This window comes from Melanostigma gelatinosum (genome assembly GCF_949748355.1).
Source record: "Melanostigma gelatinosum genome assembly, chromosome: 5".
In the NCBI taxonomy this organism is placed as follows: Eukaryota; Metazoa; Chordata; class Actinopteri; order Perciformes; family Zoarcidae; genus Melanostigma; species Melanostigma gelatinosum.
Window position 1 is genome coordinate 9,524,792 of NC_136638.1, and position 22,172 is coordinate 9,546,963.

Below are 22,172 nucleotides of genomic sequence, written 5' to 3' on the forward strand. Positions count from 1 at the left end.
AGTAATTAAAACAATTATAAAAATACATTATGTTTGGTCTTTACAGAAAGTAAAAGAACAACATGACCAGCCCTATTCTTAACCAACAACCTTACAAACACTGAAAGGGATTTGGCATAAAGTAGGTGCTTGTGAAAAACAGATTACGTAGGAAAATAAAAATAAATGGTTAAAATCAAACTATAGTATAGTAATATAAGTAGTATGGGTCAAGCTACAAAATCCCTGATTCCTACATTTCCCAGAATGCAATACGTAGACTTTCCCTCCTCCTTTAAATCCCATGCCCTCAGGCCGGACTCAATTCCTCCAGAGACACATGAGAAGAAATGCAAATGTTTCCTGGCTTTGGTGCATAGAATTAGTGGAGTTCCCCTTTAAACAAATGTAACTAAACCATTTCAATCGTCACAAAATAGCAGATAGACACTTTTTTTGCAGTTTAAAATGACTGTCTAAATGTGGTCATTCTTGCAGCTACAGACCAGTTTAAGTCAGGTTAGCCACTGCAAAACAAATGACAGTCCCATTGAGCCTCAGCTGTAAGGCTAATGTTAGCATGATGCTAATGTTAGCACGCTAACACGCTGAACCACGGGTGAACATGGTAAATAATATCCGCTTCGAGTCAGTACATTAGCTGTGTGACTGTGAGCATGTTAGCATGCTGACGTTGGCATTTAGCTAAAAGCACCACTGGGACAGCTAGCAATGCTAGCATGTTTACTTTCAACAACACAGTTATTCGTTGAGGTGGGATTGGGTAGATCCCATTTGGAGAACTTTACAATCTGTAGCTGTACTGGGATCAGAGGAGATTACATATGAAAAATACAGAGGTTAGCTCGTTGTCACTACTTTTTCTTTCAATACTTTTTCTTTCCGGGTATCCTATCTATTATATCTATGATATAGATCTTGCGAAAATGCCATGTCAATGCTTTTCTCAATAGTCTGCATTATTTAAGATTATGAGGCAAATCAATGCTAGCTGACATTTTTGCCAACTAGTTAGTCATTGCTGCAATTCAATACCATTGATTATCATTTATTTCATTCATTAATGATTCACTTGAACACAGCTCGTCGGCACTATGCCATACAAATCAAAGTGAAATACCTCATGTAACTGACATGACTGATCAGGTCTTCATGTGCTAAAGGTGGGACTTGTGCTAATTATATCTTGCAAGCATTTTGTAGCTTGATACTCACCGGCAACAATCAATTCCACATCATGAGGCGGCATGAAAAGAAGCCGTTATGAAACATCACTGCAGGCAGTCGTTATCACCGCGATTTGCCTAACTTCCTGGAACCACTGAGCCTTTAAAAAAAATCAGCAGCAGGCTAAAGATTAACAGAATTTTGTGTACACGTTACCGCCGAAACGAGCACCGTGTGAACCCGCCTGAGGTTCATCATGTAAGAATGTGTAGAGAGCTTAATCTCTTCTCTTTCTATGTTCGGGTTTTGACCAATAGATAGTCCTTTTTAATTTCACAAGGACTTCAATTTGTACCAGTAAGTTCCATTTTGAAGCAATTCAATAGTCTTTGTGCTTGTTTGTCATAGGTAGCATGAGCCCTAACCAGGGGTGGATGGTGCTGTGGTCGGTCTATTCTGAATCCACCTCGAACAGCTTTAAGGGTCAAAGGTCAAGAGTCCCCTTTCAGCCTAGTGTCACCAAAATATAACCTGACGGCAGATGAGCCGGAGCTTTTCAAGGATGTAAGAAACCATTGTCTGTCCGCTTGGGAGTAACATGTTTCCCACGTGTTCAGAAGTGACCACAAATGGATTTACAGAGGGCGTAATGAGGAATGAGCTCAGAAAGATGCTGTTACTGCAAAGCTGTTACACATTTTCTAACACTGGGGATACAGCCAGTGTAGGGGAGGGGGGAAAAAAGAAAAAATTCACAATGAGACACAGTGTCTCCAAGCAGACGCAGTGGCCAAAATTTCAAAGGTCTGGCTCGTGAGTGAGGGTCCGCCCAGCTCCAGCGCAGGTTGCCTTCGGGCTGGCAGGTTGTTCCACTGCAGTGTGTGTGAGAGGAGTTTTTTCGTTTTTCCCTCCGGAGTGGGCAGGGCCGCTGGTGCTAACATATGTAAGCTCCACAGGGGTCTGTGACGGCACACACCGGCTATCTGGACAATGCACACGTCATTAACCTCTCATCTCCCTGCGTCTCCGTCACTGCGTTTCATTCGGCCTCCGTCGCTGCTCTCCCTCTCTCCTCTCCCTCTCTCCTCTCCCTCTCTCCTCTCCCTCTCTCCTCTCCTTCCCTCTTTGTCTGGGCCCACGCTATCTTCATCCCCTGCTGTCCATCTCCCCGTCCTCCCTGCGTATCTCTCTCTCTCGCTCTCTTTTCTCTCCCCCTGTGGCCTGCTTTTCATCTCTCCCAGTTTTTCACCCCCTCTCCCTCCCCCCCTCCCTTCTCCCTCTCTGCCCTTCACCACGTCTCTTTTCTCCCCCACCTCCCTTCACCCTCTCCCTAGATCCGCTTTCCACCACCCCCCCCCTCCTCCTCCCTCACTCCCACAACTCTCCCTCTCAAAGCCCCCCCCCCTCCCCCCCCAACCCTCTTCTCTGTCCTCCGTTCAATCCCCCCCCCCCTCCTCCCTTTCTCTCCTGCCATCTTGCAGGCCAGTGGAGCCAGACTGCAGGCGTTCAGGGAGTCACTGGACCTGCTGGGCAGCGGGTGACACAGATTTCCGGTGTGTGTGTCTGTGTGTGTTAGCTTGTGTGTCTCTGTGTGTGCGTGTGTGTGTGTGTGTGTGCATGCGTGACGAGAACAGGGAGGGGGGATTAAGCTCCAAATCACTAGAAAGGCACCGAAGAGAGAGGGGGAGTGAGGGGAAAGAGGAAAAAAAAAGCTGCAGATCCAAGAATTTGAAATTCGCCCTTTGTCTGGGAGATGAAGAAACACTAGACTGTGGACTTTGACTAAAAGACTGTGTTCCTCATTCAGTGGGAGCGTTGCGTTCGCATGATGCTGGAGCTCGCTGCTTTTCTCCATGAGTTGGCAGCGTCCTGCGTTGGCTGGCGTGCTGTGCTTTCTCTCTCTCTCTCTCTCTCTCTCTCTCTCTCTCTCTCTCTCTCTCTCCCTGCTTGACAAATACACACTCACACACACTCACACACACACACACACACACACACACACACTCTCACACACACACACACACACGCACGCATACTCAACCCCCACAGTTGCACACGCACACACACAGTCCCTCTGCGATCCCCCTGACTGAAGGCACACAGGAAGTGCAGCCGTGGCCCAATTATAGCGTGACACCTCGGGCCGGCCGTTGCCATGGTTACGTCTTCCCTGCGGTCCCCTGGAGTGTGGCGCCGAGGAAGAAGGTCTTATCACATCAGCCATCGTTACGGCAACAAGCAAAAAACCCACCCTGTAGCCTCAGTGCAGCTGCCGGTGTATTTTGTTTATAACATGGTAGTGTGTGTGTGTGTGTGTCTACATGTGATCTACACTTGTGAATAAAAAGGGATATTGCGTCAGTGTGTGAATAGAGGAGAGAGTGTTTGTTGTTGCGTGTGCGCGTCAGGTTTGGTGTGTTCCAGTGCATGCACCGGACTTGCCAAGGCACCGTGTAGGTGCGTTTGTGTGTGTGTGTGTGTCTGTGGGGTTGCGATAAGGCTCTCAGCCACACCATTAGGTGACTCATAATCCACACAACCTCACACATACGAACACACGTGTGCATGTGTACAGCCAGGAACACGGAGGCTAACAGACACATACACCCAATTAAAACGAACATACACACACACACACAGAGTCGTATAAACCCAGCCTGTAGACAATTACACATGGCCAATTTCTTTTATTTCAAAAGGGCAAACAGAGCTATACAGTACAAGTTGCACATGAAATAATTTAGCCTCGGCTGAACTCATTCATTTCTTACTGATGCAGTGACGTCAGAACAACAGAAACAAAACTCCCCATTAGAAACAAAACATTTGGCTCCTTTTCTTTTTTTTAAAAGTTGAAACACAATACATCCAAACTGGAAAGGGATGTAAAAAAAGACATAATGTTTTCCAGATATTTACAGTCTATTTACAGCATTTTTGTCGTCATCTAAATATTGACACACATTGGTATCCTTCTTTCTCTCCTCTCCAATTCACTGATTGTCAAAAGAAAGGATGGGAAACGAGTGTGGACATTCTCAAACGGAGCTGCAGCTCCTCGTTGAACGCGAGATCCGGAGATCTCCGAACCACAGTCCGAGTGTGTTAACATGGTGTCCTGTGTGTTTGTGTCAGCTGCAGCTCCTCAACAATCATCCAACCGGGATCCTCTGACAAATGCTGCCACCACGTACATTGCTATCCATCCAAGGCGCCGTTGCTTCTCTCCTGTGCCAGACCCAAAGTAAAGTCGGAGGCCCTTAGATCAAACCCAGACACTCTGCTCTCAAACCCGGGACCTCCCGGCTTCCTCTTCAGCTCCTCGCACTTCCTGTATTTACAGATCTGGTGTCCCCTCTTGCGATTGCGGCAGCTGCTGCACTGTTCGCAGTTTGTCTGACGCCGACACGGTACGCATTCCCCGCACCTCTTCCTCTTCCTTCTCCCGCCGCTGCTGACGCCCAGAGAACCAGGTGAGTAGCCCTCGGCCACCAGGCCCTCGATGCCCTCCGCTCCCATGGCCGCGCTCCTCCAGTGGCCTCCCCCCATCTGGAAGCCCGCCAGGGGGAACAGTGTCGGGCTGAAGGGGAACCAGGCACCCAGGAAGGGTTGGAAGTCGGTGCCGCATCCAGAGGAGTCCTCCTCCTCCTCCTCCTCGGGTCCCGATCCACCGCCCTCCCCGTCCCCCCTTGCCTCCGCAGCCTCCCTTTTCGCCGGCTGGCTGCTCTGCGCACCGAGGCCGGCCTGCTCCGTGGTGGCGGGGGTCAGAGCCAGCAGCCCGGCGCGCATCAGCAGCTCGGCGGCGTGGGCCAGGTGGAGCCCGCTGGGCGACTCCCACATGTCGGGCCAGGAGGGGGCCCGGCGGGGCTTAGCGTGCGTGGGCTGGGCAGCCCGCTGCTGTGCCGGGGAGGGCTGGATCAGGCCTTTGACGTCCACGGCCGGGGAAGGGGCGGAGATGTAATGGGAGAGGCTGTAGGGGTGGTTGGAGCGCTTAAGGCTGGGTCTCAGTGGCTCATTGGGATTTTAGCGCTGCTGTGGGCCTGATCTGGGGAGGAAGGGCCAGCGATGTCTACGGCAGTGGACATAGCAGTGGCTGTGTGTGGGGGGTGTCTGTCCTTGTGTGTGCGTGTGTGTGTGTGGGAAGAGAGGTGAGGGAGAAGGGGATTGAAGCCGATGCGGGGTTGACAACCGTCCTGCTGTTACTTCAGCCAAAATGGCAAGCCTTGGCCTGTGTCCCTATTCCCATTCTCTGCAGCAGCCTCAGAGTCCTGGAGAGCTAGAAATGAATGGGGGATGAAGAGAGGAAGGTTAAGAATAGAAATGTTGGAGGGACAAATACAGAAAGAGAGTAAACAGAGGAGATTGGGACTGGAGGATATTTCTCGGCCGGGAGCCACTAAACACTGTCAGAGAATCGGAGTGTGGAGAATCCGTGTTTTAAGAGAAAAATAATATATACGTATGTAGATTTTTTTTTACAAACAAACTGCTCGAATAGAGGCGAACAGGGCCATGTATCAGACACAGTGCATGGCTTGCCCGTGATTTCCGCATACAGGAGGCAGTATCCCTTTAAGAATTTCACGGTATATCAATGCAATCAATAACAGAGCGACAACAATATGCAAAGATATGCGCATATGCGCAGGTCAAATGTGGAGCGCGCTTTTCAAATACATTTTGACGACTGCTGTTATGTGTGCCAGCCAAAGCTTAAGATCAACGCAGGAAGACCAAATAGAGGACCGTCAAAAAAAACAGGCTGTCTTTTGTCTGGTATCGACGACGAGTGAGCGAGGTGCGCAACGATGCGGTTGCTGTGGATAAAAAAAGACCAGGGCTATATTCCGTGTCCGCGTTTGTAGCAAAATGTACCCCGGCGATTGAAACCCGGTACATATATGTAGTTACGCGTCAACGAAGTGAACCCTTTTAGCGGGTCGATCGGGGCGCCCGATCGATCGTTTCGCCGCGATTAAGGTTACCTAAGAAGACGGCGCTCGACCGACGCCACGACGGGCTGACCACAGTCCGAGTGGTCGCTGCGACACGGCGCCGCGCGCAGCGAAAATAAGGCGACAAAAAAAAAACCTAAACGGTGAATATCAACAGGAAGTATCGTCAAAGCGTCTCCCCTTACCTTCCGAATTGCGGCCCGAACTCTCCTGTCAAACATATGATGAAGTCATGAACTAATGGCGTGGTGATTGTAGCGTCTATGGACGGCGGAGCTGCCGATTCCTCCTCCACCTCTCCGTCCCGGAGGGTCTGCAAACACTCTGCACGGAATTTGGGGGCGTCGCTCAAAATGCGAAGTGGACTCTGCAGCCGAGACCGACGTGGTCAGAGCGACCCCACGATATCCGAGGGAGCACTCTGAACGCACACGGACGAGCCTTCGGGTGGGGGGGCCATAGGGTGACATATTAAACCCAGCTTTAGTATGCATGTGTGTTAACGGACGTTACTACTAAGGAACAGTGGTCATCCTTATTCCATGATACAGTGTCATGACCCGACATTTTAAACACTAACAACTATTAATATATATATCAAAATGAAACATAAATATATCATCTAATCCGTATTTTTTATTTTTTTTAAATCAGGACTTGGACGTTGTTTATTGCAGCATCTACTGTTATAGCAATACATATTAAAGCTGCATCTAAATGACTTGTCTTTAAGGTCGATAACTACCTCAATTCAGTCTCTTTTACTCGGTGAATACACTTCTGTAATGTGATGTAGACTGGTGTCTATGTGGAGCAGTAGTAGAACGTGTAATGTGTAATTAACTTAATTAAAACCACCTGTCTGGGCTTGCAGTTTAGTAGACGGTATTAGTAATTCGTGACGGTAACACTGGAATGGCATTGAAAGAGAGGCGTAAAGATTAGCTTATCAACGTCAGTGTTGTAAATGTGTCAGATTTCGCCGAATAAACTGGGTGAATTGATGTTTATATTACTTTAAGAGCTATTTTAACAGTTAGGAATAAAGCGCCTGAAAGACAAATAAAACATTGTCAATAGTCTGGATTATCAATCGTATCCACACCGGAAGTCAGTGTCATAACCTCCATTACAAGATAACTCTTATTCTCATGTTATGACAGCTGAAACCCATTGTGCCGGCTTCTTTTCTGACATATGGTCGACACTATGAAGTCATTATGAAAAACTAAAACGGAATAACTTAACAAATACTTTCTAAACTTTGTTTATTTTCACCAGAAACTACTCAGAATTCTTGCTAATGAGCGGTCAAAGTGAGTTGGCCTATTAGCATGAACAGCCGACATGCTAATGCACCTCTAAAAGCTCGTACTACGGATATTTTTGGTACAGTAGATATATACATTTATATATATATATTTATATAACATCCCTCTCACACAGACACACACACACACTGCTGAGCTGTCTGTTAAAGGTGACTCCTCACGCGGGGACGGCAGAGTCCACTCCACCTCTTGTGAGAGCCCTCCGCTGCATCTGGCACGCAGCCAGATACCTCGTGTGTGTGCGTGGCGTGCGTGTCACTATGGGAGCAGGGGCCCACCGTACTCGCGTACACGGTCTGGCCTGGACTATCCGTGTAAACACAGCGTCTTCTAGTGGTCACTGCAATTACTGCCACATCTTAAAATGGCCACTGGTGCTGGTGGACACTGCAGCACGAGCAGCCCCTCCCCACCCCCTCACCTCCAGCCTCTCAAGGCCTCTCTCTCTCTCTCTCTCTCTCACACACACACATGGGTCCCACTGCAGTCTCAACACAGGGCTGTTTACTCATTATCCCTGTCCACTGTTAATCCATAAACACACTGCTCTGCCTCGCTGCTAACAGAGGTGAAGTTGTTCAGCGAAGTGCGTTTGATCCCGTGGGTTGGAAACAAACAATCTGAACAGTTTGCCTGCCCCCCCCCCCCAAGAGAAGCCCCTCAGAAAAATAAACACGAGAAAAGCTACGATTCAGATCACTCAATGACTTTTATTCACAATGTACAGAACAACGAATCGAGTCAGAAACACCACAGCCAGTAGAAAACAAATCGAACGAAAAAGCTAAATATATCAATCGTATGCAGAGTATTTGAACACCATACAGACTAATACAAGTTTCCTCACATAGCAGACTAACAGATTACAAACAGCAAGATATAGTGTTTCAACGAGTCTTATGGCTGGAGAAAATGATTTCATTGAAAGAAAAAACAGCTTCCGTGTTATTTATCAAAGCAGCTCTTAGTGCAAAAATCATAACACGTAGCATACATATGGGTTGTGTGCACCAGACTCTGGGGCGTGGGCTGTTGGGGTAAATACAAGGCCTTGGCTGAATTCAGATGAAACGTTGGGCCGGCTGAGGCAAAGAGCTGCCAGTAATCAGGGTTCAACCACCTGCTCCACACCCATGGGAGTCGAGAAGGAAGGGGAGGGGGAGGGGAACAGGTGACACCAGACAGGAAGGTAAAACGCCTGCATGGTGTATATCCGGTGAGAATTTGATCTAAACTCTTCACATGGAGTTGGGGAAGATGCAAACAGCTGATTGTCAAAGTCCCTTCCTAATCTCTCCTCAAATGACCTTTGACTTTTCAAAGTTCTAATGTAGAAACGGTGGGAAATCTTAATTCACAACCTTGTCTGCGCTCTCTGGGTTTCTCTTCTGTTGGGCAAGAATCTCCACTGTTTGATTAGCATTGCGACAGCGTCAAACCGTACCCGTCGCGGTTGATACTGTGGCGGCGGCGGCGATGATGATGATTGTAAATGATTGGACAAACTGAGCGCATGAGAGAGGGAGGGTTGAGGTTTCCTCGACCCGGTGGCTTAATCGTCCCTCTTCTTGATGATGAGCGGCCCGACGTTGTCCCCGGTCTCATCGTTGTGTTTGCCGTGGGCTCCGTCGCAGTACGGGAACTGTAAGCAGAACGAGGCACGTTAGAGTAAAACAACAAGTCGCTCTCACAAAGTTTAAGACCTTTGTACTTTACCATATACGAGTGAGCACAGTTAGCAAATACCAAACCTCCCAGAATGCACCTGAGAACTATGACAGAGAAACACACGTTAGCTGTGTTACCCCTCGACCTCTTTTTATCTTTGAAATCATCATGAAGTTAAATACGGAAGCAGCTCTACTCAAGTCCCCGAATCCAAAGTGGTTAAAAATAAGCAAAATATTCAACTTCACAGACTTAAGCCATGTTGTAACTTTGATTTTCCTTGTTCTTTATTCTACGTCAATCAAGAGAATTAAAGTTCCAGTTTACGCAAACGACTTCTCTCCATTTCGAGGACACCCCTTAGGTTCACTTCAGTATATATAGTCTATCATTTTAAGATGGACACAAAATGATAGCTTCCCACTCATTTAAATTCAGATTCTGACCAGTTAATGAGTCAAGTAAAATGAAAAAGTGTTCAATTTAACAAACAGTAACAGCTACTGAGGCCCGACCTTCTTTGACTTCCAGCAGCGGCAGTACACGGCCTTGGTGGCGATGTCCTCTATGTCGAAGCTGTGGACCACTTTGGGGCTATCTTTACTGATGGACGTGTTCACCTGGCCCTTTTTACAGCTGCGCCCGCTCAGGTAATGGCTGACCAGGAAACCGCCGATGGCTGCAACCACTGCGACCGGCACGGCCACCACGAAGTGCTCTGGAGAGAGAGAGACGGTCAAAGTGTGCATACAGATACAGAACACACCTTTCTCTGTACGGATCGGTAAAGAAGTCAGACTGTTTTCTTTTAATGCCAATAAATGTGTGGACGCAATATTACACATCTCCCAAATTGAACGCAATTCGATCTGATGTTACCACAAACTTTGGCCTCCATTATGACCACAGATGACTCAACACATATCCTACTGCCTGTTTAAGTACCATTGGAATGTTTGTATCACTAAGTCTATGTTAAACTGGTTTTCTGTACGTTTCTGTAGGTCAATGCTATTCAAAGCCTGGAATTAACATTTTATGGTGAATTTTTTTCTCACTAAAAAGACACATCCACCTTTCAGCCATTGAGAAGTAACAAAAAACACTAAGGTTTTGGATGGTTCATGGTTTTGTTGTTAAAGTTATGACTTTCTAGGTCTAAAAGAGATCAGTCTTCCTACAGGTTCGCCATGCTGCATCACCAGAGGAAGGACTGCTAATGAACGGGACCGTCTATCAGATGCAGAGGAAAACTGAAAACTATAGGAGGTGCGTGCAGTGGCCCGTCATGTTGCCTTTGTTTTTTACAAGGCACAGGAGAGGCGTATCCAGCATCACATGATGTAGAGCCGTAAGACCAGAGGAACAGGGGCCATGCTGTCAGTCATTTCTCTGATTAGCTGCTTCGCTGGATGCCATGATACATTAAGATGTTCCTGGAAGCAGATGCAGAGATCGCCTCAAGTACGGCCTGCGCAGATGGGCCAGGACTGTCAAAGTCACCGTCTAAAGTTGGAAACACGACGTGCGTCTGTATCCCGCACATCTGACTGACCAGTTAACTTAGCTAGCCAAGTGACTGGTAGTCAGCTAACGCAAGGAGCGGGTTTAGAAATTAGAGAACCATTCAAAGATATGTGCGCTTAGTGTACTAACGTAGTCTCCAAACAGCCGTTAGCCTACGAACAACTCTGACCGTGAGGTTAACCGTCAGCGGTACTAGTCTTGAGTAACGTTAGGACACAGATGTTACGTTTACGTTGAGCGGCAAAAACCAAAACACTCATTTAATGCTAGCGTGCTGTTAGCTGACTTGAATACTTTACCTTTCGACAGCGTGAATCCCGATGTGGATAACGCGGGCATGTTTTGTTTGTGTTCTGCGCTCAACAGCAAGGTCAGCCGGGGAGTCCTCCTGAAGTCTGTCAGCTCTACAGGCACTGTGTGGCAACCAATCAAGTCTGAGGAGGAGGGCGGATACAAAGTATGCTAAACCGTCTTCGGCGCACTTCCGGCTTCGCTTTCCTGCTGTTAAGAGGACTTGAACTGCAACGCTAATGTTACAGTTGATCCATGATAGATAGACTTTATTTCAGACTCAGGGTCCATAGAGACAAATACATAAAAAGACAGACACAAACAATAAAAGTATATAGGCCTAGCAATGCCTTACAAAGAGACAGCTGTACCAATGTCGCCACAGCTGGGACTGGTGAAATGTCTTTCTCTGGATATTTAACATATAAGGGGTTTCACGGTAACCCTTACGATAAGGTGTCCACGTGGATATTTTTGTATTGTTAAATGTAATTGAATTGATCGTGTCGACAGTAATTTGACTCTCAAAGTCCGCTTTCTGTCGTTTTCCGAAGTTTTTTTACAGCCACATTTTACAATATATGACTTCTTTAATTCACTGCTGTATGTAACCACTGTGACTTTGCTGTCCTGACAGATATGCATTATTTAACATTCATGCCGTATTGCACGTCGGTTGTTGCCAAAGGTTTTCAGTGGAGGCGAATCATCTTGATAGCTGCGATCTTTGGCGAGTCCCATTTCCCCTTCGAGAAGTATTTGCTCTTTAACCGTGTCCATGCCAAGATGACACAACCGTGTTTTCTGCGTCTGATTTAATAAACCGGTCTACTTGTTTAACAGAAACAGGTTCCGTTCCATCTTGAGAAACTTTTTGTTGATACATAAACACGGAGTCGCCAGATTAAATGTAATGCACTCCAATTACTTTACATAAAATCACCCCCAGAGGGCCACACAACAATCTACCATCTTGAACATGTAGTTTTGTAACATTTGAAAAAAAGATAAAAATCACATTCGAGGGTAATCACATAGGTATGCTATAGTATATTAAAGTTATTGTCATCGTGTAAATGCATTATTTTAAACCATATATTGAGTTTAATTTCACTTAAATTAGAGCACCATCATCATCCATACACCAATGCACTTTTAATCATTGATTCTGAACAATTTCAAAACTCTTTACGCTTCAGTTAAGTTTTTTTTAAATGTACCAGACACTCCCCAATACCCACAAAGAATGTAACCAACAGTAATACCGTGTACTATCCTGTCATCCATGGCTGTGACCTGTGGGACATTTTCCTTTCCTACCTCTGCATGCAAAGGCCCGAGAATGAGTCAACACAGGAATAATGGGTTTTTATTACACAGTTTAATCAACACACAAAGCTCAACGAGCCTCTCAGGTAATTCAATATACAGAGGTTTTGTGCAAGAAGAGTGGGTTCTCCTCGCACCCAGAGCCCAAGCCAGTCCCATAGCCATTTAAGATGTTAGCCTCTAATTTAACAATAGCAAAAACAAATTTAACAATAGCAAAAACAAAAAGAGAAACCAAATGAGAAAAGGAGAAAAAAAGCAGCCTAAAGAGTTATGGGGGGGGGGGGGAAGATTAAAAACACAGGTTCAACTAAGAAAAATAAATCACTTAAATACCTGGTCCAGAACCTCCACTTTGAGTAAAGAAAAGTTGGCAGTAGTGGTGAGGGTGACATGGGGGTTACAATTGTGCGTGCATGTGTGTCTATGTGTGTGTGTATAAAGGGGTCAACTTAGTTGGGGTTAGGGTGGGAAATGGGGGGGGGGGGGGTTAAGAGCAGGAGTTGTGGGGATAAATCAAAGTCCTTTCATAGAATCCAACAGAACACCAAAATAGGCTATGTGCACCCCCCCCCCCCATAGCCTGCAATGATTTATTTTAAGTATTCATCATATAAAATACCCTTTGACTCATGCTAAAACAAACAGCATTCTTGAATTGTCACCTCTACAGATGGGAATTATAAAAGGCGACAAAACAAGAAAGGATGCAGAGTGTAAAAATCCTACTGTCCCCATTGCCCCTAAATAATTAGGGAAATAAAGGGAAAAAGGCTCTCCTCCAAGTTTTACAGATGCTCAAAGGAATGCTTTTAAGGATTAACGGCTGGGGAGGGGGGGGGGGATGCAGGTGAGTGAAAGAAAGAAAAAAGAATTAGGAGGGGGAGCGGCAGCCCAACCTGTGTGGTGACAACATGTAACAGAATACAGAAGTCAGGAGAGGGGGCCAGAGGTCACAAGGGAGGGAGGAGGTGGAAAAGGAGCAGGGAGAGATGGGTGTTACCATTGCAAGCTGACAATATGTACACTGGAGGGAGGGCAAGTGAGCTGAGAGGGGAGACAGAGTCAAACAGAGGGAGAGAGAGAGGGGGGGGGGGGGAGGAGAGAGACAGAGGGGAGGTGGGGCAGAGGAAGTTTTACAGGTACTCTGGTGAAGGGGAGGCGTGGCTCAAAGAAAGCACTCCAACGGAAACCAACAAGATCTTGTTTTAAACTTTTCATTTGTTTTGAATGGTTTTTTGTTTGTTTTCTCTTTACGTCTGAAGCTCCCCTAACCTTATGTCGTAGAGGTGGTTGGCCATGATTCTAACCCAACACTACATTGCATACTTTTGTGTCCATTCCCGAGCTATTCTGTTGTACCTGTGAACAAGCAGAAACAGAGAGAGGTAGAGAGAAGGGATGTTAGTTGTTCAGCAACATGAGGATTCTGTTACATCTTTTTCCCAAAAAAAAAAAAAGAACCTGTTGGGAAACCTGCGACATCTTCACCTCCATTCACTTCCATGTGTACATTATACGTTTTAGCCGCTATCCTTGCAGCAGCAAAGACGCTAGCTGGCTGCTGCTCTACAGGGGCACAAACGGTTCGGAAATATCTCGCACCAATTTGTTTTTAGAAGAGCAAATGATGGATTTGATGTCTTCTTATTTCTGTTTATCGTGTCCCAAGAGCTGAGAGGTGTCTCTACAGACCGATCCGCAGCATCATAATGTAGCTGAGGACACAGCCAAAAATGCTTATAAAAAACAAGTTTTTAATATGTTTTCTGAGCACATTATATTATTCAGGGCTGCCCTCTTAACATCGATCTAGTCTAGAAGCTCCCGAGTCGCATTCTCTCAGTTAAATCACGACCTCTTTATGGCTCCTTCAGTCTACATAACTGGTGGAAACCGAGGACAGCGCTGGGACCAGGATGCACACTTTGTATTTCTAAGCGATGTTTTCATATCGTCGGTGAACATGAGCATTAAAACGTGAGTCTGTGGGAGTTTATTGTCGAGCAGCTACTCTGCCTGTGAACTGGAACTGGGCGTCGGCTATGAATAATGTGTTTCCTCATAACCGTAGGCAAATATCAGAAAAAAAAATATCTATGGATCAGAAATGCATGAACAATGACACATGAAAAATAGAAGAGCTTTTTAGAGGATTTATCACATTTTAGTGTATTCCCATTTGAGGAGAGCATGTTAATCCCGTTCCACGCAGCCACAACTTGTTAGCAAGTTTTTCGGTTGCAAAAATGTCACAATGACGCGCAAACTGAGCTGCAGCAACTGTGCGGTTGTGTTACTCCCAAAAGCCAGATGGCGACACAAGCATTTGTCTTAATGTTGCATACATGCGTTGTGTGAACTCACACTACACGTCTTAATCATCTTCCTGACCGGCCAGAACCTGACACTTTTCTGCTCTCACTGTATGGAGCTCACACTGCCGTAAACACTGAATCCCCAGTCGCTTTTGCCCATTGACAATTTCAATAAAGTTTATTCAAAGCGAAAATACTTTGTGTAATTTTACTATGAATGGAAAGTAAGAAGAAAACAAGCCAAAGATGACTGAACTTCAGATTGCATTGTCTACATCTTCCAGTTTCATCATATATATGCAACATGAAAAATATTGCTCCAGTACTATTAAAACAAGCCCAACACAGTTTACTGCGGAACATTGGACCGTGGTTTTGCTGCAAGATGGCCGACCAAAGTTTTTTGACCCGCCAGAAATAAATCCGTTCAGTGTCTGCCCGTCTTAAAGAGACGTATTACTTTTGAACAGTAAGCGTCTGTTTATCTTTAAAGCCACTTCCCGTAATGTAAACCCGTAGAGACGCATGCGTAATGGAGCTTCTGTCCACGACGCTGACTTTGATCGGAACAGGTCTGACTGCATCTCCACCCAGACCGGCGGAGAACTGACGACAAATCCAAAAACATCTGAATGACGTACAAACGACTTACTTTTCCCTGTCCGTCTTGTAGATGCGGGCGATCTCGGGTACTAAGGGGTCGTCCGGGTTCGGGTCACACAGCAGAGAGCAGATGGACAGGAGGACTGGAATGGACCAGTTAACCAATCAGGACTCACAAATAAAAACGGGAATTCTAAGAATTGATGCCAACTTCCTTCAGATGACCCATGGATGTAAGTCAGGCAGAGTTATAGAACAGTTTATAATACATGCAACTAACATTTACAGCAGGTCCAGTAGTGAGCACTGCATAAAGAGCTCTAAAGCTGACATTTACGGAGAGGACACTCCAGCTTCATACAAGGACCTCTGTGTGTTTGTGGGAAGCCGTTTCATTTAAAAAGGAAACCTACGCGTTTCCCCGCTTCCTTTATTCTCAACACGCCGTTTATAAAAACAGTAGCATTTGTCATTTATCTGGAACAATATGAGCAAAGGCCGGTAAAAAAAAGAAAAAGAGAAACCAGTCTACCTTTGGAGATGGTAAGAGCCGGAGACCACTGTGATCGCAGAATGTCAAGACAAATGCTGCCGTTGCTGTTGATATTTGGGTGGTAGATTCTTGTGGTAAATGCAACCTGAAAACAGACGGAGAGAGAAGAAATGTAGGGATGGGGGGAGGGGGATGAGGGGCAGGTGAGAGCAACAACAGGAAACTTAATGATGTGAAGCCGTGGCATGTTTTAGCAGGCAAGAAGCACTCGACGTGCCCCGCTGTTACTTTATGTCTGCTGCTGCTTTGCATGCGTGTCTCGCTCACCTTTGGCGGTTTGAAGGGGTAGTCTGTGGGGAAGTGTATGGTCAAGAAGAAAACCCCACTCTGGTAAGGACTGTCATTCTAATGCAGGGAGAGAGAAGCCCATTCATCTCATTACTGACTGACCGTGCAGGGAGGACAAAGAAGTTAATAACTCAAAGTAATAGAAATAACAACATTCTCTCCTCATCTGTCTGAATGGTAATTCACAGCAAAAACCAAAGCAGTATTATTAAGGCTGTGACTAAATGAGGAATATGCAAGAAGGGAATACTTACAGGTCCCATTATTGTGGCTTGCCAGTGAAACACTGAAACAAAACAAAAAACAGAGGAATTGTTTAGGAAACAGCAGGAACACAACGCATGGCTGAGTGTTTGCATAAATAATGCCACATTAAGTGAGCGTCGTTTGTTTTCTTACAGCTGAGTAACAGGCTCTTACATAAAGTGCAACTCGGGACTCTTGGAAGAGGTATTTTTAAACTGCAAATGGTAAAGGGTCATATAATGGTAGTAGACTCACAGTTACATTCACAAATAGCCCCTTCTACGTTTAATACCCAAATTGCTGCCTAAGAGGAAATTGTTACCCTGACATGAAGTAAGAGCTTTAAGAAGCGTGGACATCACACACTGGGAACACCAATACAAACCATCAGAATGTGATTTGGTAGCATTTAAAGCTGTCCAATTCAAGCAGCCTGAGGGAAAATGTCACAGAAAAGTAAACCACAGTAATCATGTTACAACAAGCACTTTCCTGTAGTTTATAGCAGAGCGGTTTGTTTGATGTCGGATGGCAGGAAGTGCCATGTTAACTGCTGTCAACACATATCATTGTGCTGTAGCATTATATGTTTTGTGAACTGTTCTTTCTATGGCTGGTGACAGTTAGCTCAACCAATCAATTCTACACAAGCAAATACATAAATCATTTTTACATGAAATCTATTGTGTGTAAACTGTTGACAGATAGACGCACAATAATCAAGGGGTCCATATTCCGTTGTTATGAGGGAAGAAACTCTTGCCACTGTGTTGGTGAAGCAGAATAAGATGAACCCTTAAATGGGAGAAATGATCGCCACACTGTGTGACTCACATGACTAGTTCTTCATGTATAAACCAAACTTCAAAATGCAAGAACTCCACCTGTGTCACCACAGAAGAAGAAGCGATTCCATCATGTCCAATGCAATACAAGACCTTGACGTCATCAAAATAAAAAAACATCTAAAATGATAAGTAACACAACTCGACTGCATGTAACGGCATAGTTTGGATTCCAACATGTAATCCTTGTGCCTACATTAAGCAAGTGGTCCTGTTTTACCTTCGCAGCCACTATGTTATTCACGTCTCTCTCTTCAGACAGAAGAGTCGTGGCTCTCAGTGAGGCGAGTGGACAAAGTCACCACAAGGGTTCATGTTCAGATTACTTACATTGAAATGTAGAAGTCCAACCGGCTGCTTTATTATATTCATTTTTTGATTCTAATTAAATTATTTTTTTGTTTAACAAATGGCGGTTCGCTCTGTGTACATTTTACGACCACTAGCCTCCGCTTCAAAACAATGCGAGGGTGATGACAGAGAAGCATGGCAATGTGGGTATCAGTCCTGCCTCACGTGTTCTGTATGAATGCGTGTGTGAGTGCACTCAGCTGACAAGTTGTGTCCTGCCGAGCAGAGTGTCGTCGTCTATTATTTTGCACCGACGACAAAGCACATTCAAAGTTGCACAAACGGGCTACTTCGGAAAACACAGGTGTTACCTTGATAAACACATTTGTTGAAAGAGTTCTTTATTTACATTGGACTGTTTACAGCAGCGCCACTACGATGCATTGAAACCACAAATGTCAAAATAACAGGCCCATATGAGGAAAATGGAAGCGATGCCTCAGACTCACTGTTAATGTCCTTAATGCTGTTGGATATTTTCTGCCATTGACCAATTTTGCAAACTGATGCCATATGTCCCAAATCATATCATTGAACATGTAATAATCCAGGATAATGCCATTTGGTATCTTGAATCTCTTTTACGAGGGGATCCTGGACGAGGGGTGCAAAGATAAAATATGATGTTGTGGAATTACCTGCAGAAATATGTATGATCAAGTTTGGCATTGCTGTATTTGATCAATTATACAATTTAAAACAAATACATGGGATTGAAGACATATCCCACTTTAAAATAACTTATTTTTGTTGAATAAGAAGGGATTTATGTTTCTTGTAAAATAAAATAAAAAGTAACCATTATTGTGGCATGTAAACTTTACAGTAAAGGTGTCAATAGAAAATAATGTCTAATGATTCTTGATTACAAAAGCTCTGATCAGTCAGGAATAGATGTGGTTTTAAATATGAATCGCTATTTGCAGACTGGGTGAGCTAAAACGCACAAGAAGCCTAATTGTCCTTCACAATATTTCCCAACCTGTTAACCTTGGAGTCAGCGAACCCATTAAAATATGCATAATCAGGATCAATAAATATGGTTGAATAGTGGCATTACAATGTGCCAGAGTCCACCGGATTTGGGGCTTCAACAATTCAGAAGATTCACAAAGGTGGTTGTATTAATTTCTGTTTTATATGGCAGCTGTTGACAGGAGCAGTTGAGACTCGTCAGAAAAACTTGCTTCCCATCATTGTCTAATTTTTCTGAATTTATTACTATATAGACACACATATATTTTAAAGTTTTCAAAGGAAATATCTACAGTATGTATGAAATGTATTTTTTTTTTTTTAACTTAGTTCATGAATGCTTAAGTGTTATTTTTGGGTCAATCTTTACAAGACAAAAAAATATATATTGTAGGTGAATAAAGTAAAAATCACAGTCGGCATTACGCCTACAAAACAATAAAATGATTGCTAGAGAATAATTCCCCTTATACTTGTCCTGAAAGCAAAAGTGAAACAGGCCTGTGGCAATAGAGTTGGGAACATCATGCTTTTATATGAACCAGTATTTTCACAACAGGCAGTCCAGGTATTTCCTGGTTCCGCTTGCTCAAAAGAACAGAGATACTTCCTCAATTTAGTTAAATGCTCTGGACTCCTCGCATTAAAAGCCAGCACATCCACTGATGTTTTTGTTTCCTTTCCAAGTTACAAGACTTAGGCTTGAAAACCTTTGAAGTATTCCAGTTGCAGTCTGTGGCAATCGGAATATTGCAAACATTTTTTCAGATCTAAACTAAACACATAAAGCACAACAGATCTGGAGACAATTCATAGTTATCTCACAGGCGAAAGACATAATCCACATAGTCTGTAATGAATTAGAATAAGCTATACTACATTCCTTTTGGTGTCATTTTTTGACCAATAAATATTTATTTCTGTGGGTTGAGATGGACACACCAGTACTTTGTTGACTGAGCACCACTCACACACAGCTTCCAGGTTACTGTTGGTTTAGATGATGAACTTACTGTCATCTCCTACTGGTCCTGCAGAACACTGGGCTGGTGGGTCCCGTGCCAAGTCGTTCAACTCCTGAGACAAAACAAAATGACAAGTCACTTGATCAGGTCCTGGACAGTATTTCCACAAACAATTACCTCCATTACAGAACTGGGAATGACAACACAAAAATTCCCAGAAATAAAAGGATCTTCAATATTGTGATATAAATAATAAGAGGCCCAGTGTGAGCCCTCTATTTTGTTGACTAAATCCCTGTTTGTAAACAGATCTGAAAGGCCAGTGCAACCGCAATTGCTACAAAGCATCACTGCCATAGTAACAACTCACAAAACAATTCCCACTGACACAAACACACGACAGTAGCACCGTGGGCCTTGATTGTTGGAGTGGCCGATATTACATAATAGCATTTCTCCAGGTAGATCAGGTAGAACACGTGACAGTCAGACGGAGATCACGACGATATGTCTCCGGACACTCTGATGAATAAGAATGTAAGCTCGTCATGTGTAGTGTGACGTTACGGTGCCAATGTTAGCTAGCGAGGCGTTGGGGTTGGACAACAGAACAGGATGTAAAGTGGTAGAAACGTAATGCTAGCGGGTTAGCCTCATTACGACACGACCTAACATTACCGGGGGAAATTAACAACAACCCGTGAAAACACGGCATTCAGCTGTTTTAATCTAACAAACAGCATAATCACGATGTGCTGCTCGCCTGCTGTCAGCAACATGGCATCAGAGGCGAACAACGCGTGGGGCCTGTTTTTACACAACGACACACTGCTAACATCACGAGCGGTCTCCTGTATATCACTCCGTGTCGAATACAATTACAACGTCAAATAATATCACAAACACGACGTTTATTCATGACTACTTGAGATGTCTAATTACAGGTTGTGCGTTACGACGACAATATAACGTCAAAGAAAAAAACAGGAATTATATATACGGAAGCGCAACGTTAGGTTACATCGATCTTTATCTCTTGGCTGTTACAATTCTACTTCCATCCGAACATTAAACCATCAAAATACAAGCTAACTACAAATAAATGGCAAATCGGTTAATAAAATAAGCGCGAGAGTCCTATCGCCAGCGTCACACCGCTAGCTGTTAGCTGATAACTTATCTGTCAAATCAAGGAGCGGGTTCAGCTAACGTTAGCTCAAATAACTAATAATTAATATTAGCTACCTTGACTGCCGTATGGGGAAACGAATACCTGATAACATGAACACGTACGAATATAAACCACCGTTCATTTACTGTACAGATATAGCGTTAACAGATAGCGGTGCTGTAACGTTATTAAGCTAACGTTAGCTCGATCAGAAGCTTATCCGAGTTAGCCAACCACCGGGAGATCATGTTAGCTAGCGACAGCTAGCGTTAACTCACAGCTAATATCATGTTAGCTAGAACCGGCACAACGAACACAGACAGTGAATCGATGGTGAACCTATGTGATATGACCAAAAACAGCCATCATAAGGCTACTTGTAGCTTAAAGAGTATAACGGTTCAGTTGGCCCATTGGTAGCAGCACCAGTAAAGAGACAGGCGGCGCGTTGCTGCTCACTGTCGTCACTCGCTATTTACAGACCGTTAGCTAGTTGTTGAAACAAAGTCGGAGTTATTTACTCAATATTGTAGTGTTAGTCAATTTATTAAACCCTACAGATAAGTGTCGGGTGGGCAAGCTCGTAATTAAATCCCCGACGAAACTGCGAAATCCTGGGCCTCGTCGTTCACTTCCTTACCTTGTGAATTCTTTTCAGAGCCATTGTTGTGCTAGCGCTTCTGTCAGGAAAAACGTGCGATTAAAATGGCGATTGATATCACTGTCCGTTGGTACTACTACAACTTAATTATCACAGAGCTCCGTTACTGTACACTCAATGTACCAATCGTTACCAGAAGCAACCACCGATAAAAATTTCGAGACGAAACTGAAAGATAGAAGGGGTAGAACCGCGGTCCTTCCTCCTACTGCAGCGGCTACCAAATCACTGCGGCCTGTGATCACCAGCAGCAACGACGACAAGACTTCCGGAATCAGCTCTTCAAAATAAAAGCCCCATGCGTCCAAGCTGAATAAAACTTTAAGTTACATAAAACGTTCCTAATTATATAAGACATTATCATGCTTGGCTGTAAGTTATTCTCATACAAGGATTTGAACTGTTTTGTTTAAAATAAACAAAACTGCAGGCTCAGTCACATTGTACAACTCCTCTTTGTCTGTAGTTATGTGCACCCAAAGCAGAATGTACAGTCCTTCAAAACGTGTTGGTTCCAATAAGAACAAAACATATTAATGGGCTACAAGTATCCATTATTTTAATCTTGATTCATTTGACTTTTATTGTCTCGATTAATTTGTTTATAAATTGTCAGAAATGGTGAAAAATGCCCATCAGAATATTTTGCATTTTGTGGACTCGAAGTGATGTCTTCTCCGAGTGCCCAACCAAGAGTCCAAAACCCAGACCCACAGCAAAACAGAGGAAGGCAGCAACTCCTCACATCCAAGTAGCTGGACCAGATCATGTTTGACATGTTTGAATAATTTAAATTTGGAGTTGCTGGATATTTTTCTCCACAAAGTTGACTAATTGTTTCATCTCTACATTTTATAATATTTGTATTCCTTTTTCAGAGACCAATAGATTGTGTGTTATTATTTCGTGTCTATGACGAAATTACTGT

At 44.4% G+C, this 22,172-nt stretch overlaps 3 protein-coding genes across 3 annotated transcripts; all 3 read right to left on the reverse strand.

Moving 5' to 3' along the window:
- Positions 1-3,834: 3,834 nt before the first annotated feature.
- On the reverse strand, positions 3,835-6,448 carry cxxc5b (CXXC finger protein 5b). The gene is given in 3 exon segments (XM_079268949.1): positions 3,835-5,189; positions 5,192-5,443; positions 6,308-6,448. Coding segments are annotated over 2 exon segments (885 nt in total). The 5' UTR covers positions 5,253-5,443; positions 6,308-6,448; the 3' UTR covers positions 3,835-4,365.
- Positions 6,449-8,143: 1,695 nt separating this feature from the next.
- LOC306777316 (CDGSH iron-sulfur domain-containing protein 1) lies at positions 8,144-11,060 on the reverse strand. The gene is made up of 3 exons (XM_079268379.1): positions 10,948-11,060; positions 9,637-9,839; positions 8,144-9,095 (listed from the first exon to the last, which is right to left on the reverse strand). The coding sequence occupies exons 1-3, from the start codon at positions 10,985-10,987 to the stop codon at positions 9,006-9,008; spliced, it is 333 nt and encodes a 110-aa protein (XP_079124505.1). The 5' UTR covers positions 10,988-11,060; the 3' UTR covers positions 8,144-9,005.
- Positions 11,061-12,292: 1,232 nt separating this feature from the next.
- Positions 12,293-21,478, reverse strand: ube2d2 (ubiquitin-conjugating enzyme E2D 2). The gene is made up of 7 exons (XM_079268414.1): positions 21,224-21,478; positions 19,461-19,524; positions 16,285-16,316; positions 16,010-16,087; positions 15,722-15,827; positions 15,239-15,332; positions 12,293-13,630 (listed from the first exon to the last, which is right to left on the reverse strand). The coding sequence occupies exons 1-7, from the start codon at positions 21,245-21,247 to the stop codon at positions 13,585-13,587; spliced, it is 444 nt and encodes a 147-aa protein (XP_079124540.1). The 5' UTR covers positions 21,248-21,478; the 3' UTR covers positions 12,293-13,584.
- Positions 21,479-22,172: the final 694 nt, after the last annotated feature.

Excerpts from the sequence above, each read along its gene's own strand:
- LOC306777316 (XM_079268379.1), bottom strand. The coding sequence starts at position 10,987 with ATGCCCGCGTTATCCACATCGGGATTCACGCTGTCGAAAG. Across the intron at positions 9,840-10,947 it reads GGGATTCACGCTGTCGAAAG|AGCACTTCGTGGTGGCCGTG; the intron begins GTAAAGTATTCA and ends CTCTCTCTCCAG. Across the intron at positions 9,096-9,636 it reads GCTGCTGGAAGTCAAAGAAG|TTCCCGTACTGCGACGGAGC; the intron begins GTCGGGCCTCAG and ends TTCTGCTTACAG.
- ube2d2 (XM_079268414.1), bottom strand. The coding sequence starts at position 21,247 with ATGGCTCTGAAAAGAATTCACAAG. Across the intron at positions 19,525-21,223 it reads CTCTGAAAAGAATTCACAAG|GAGTTGAACGACTTGGCACG; the intron begins GTAAGGAAGTGA and ends GTTTTGTCTCAG. Across the intron at positions 15,828-16,009 it reads ACCCCTTCAAACCGCCAAAG|GTTGCATTTACCACAAGAAT; the intron begins GTGAGCGAGACA and ends GTCTGTTTTCAG.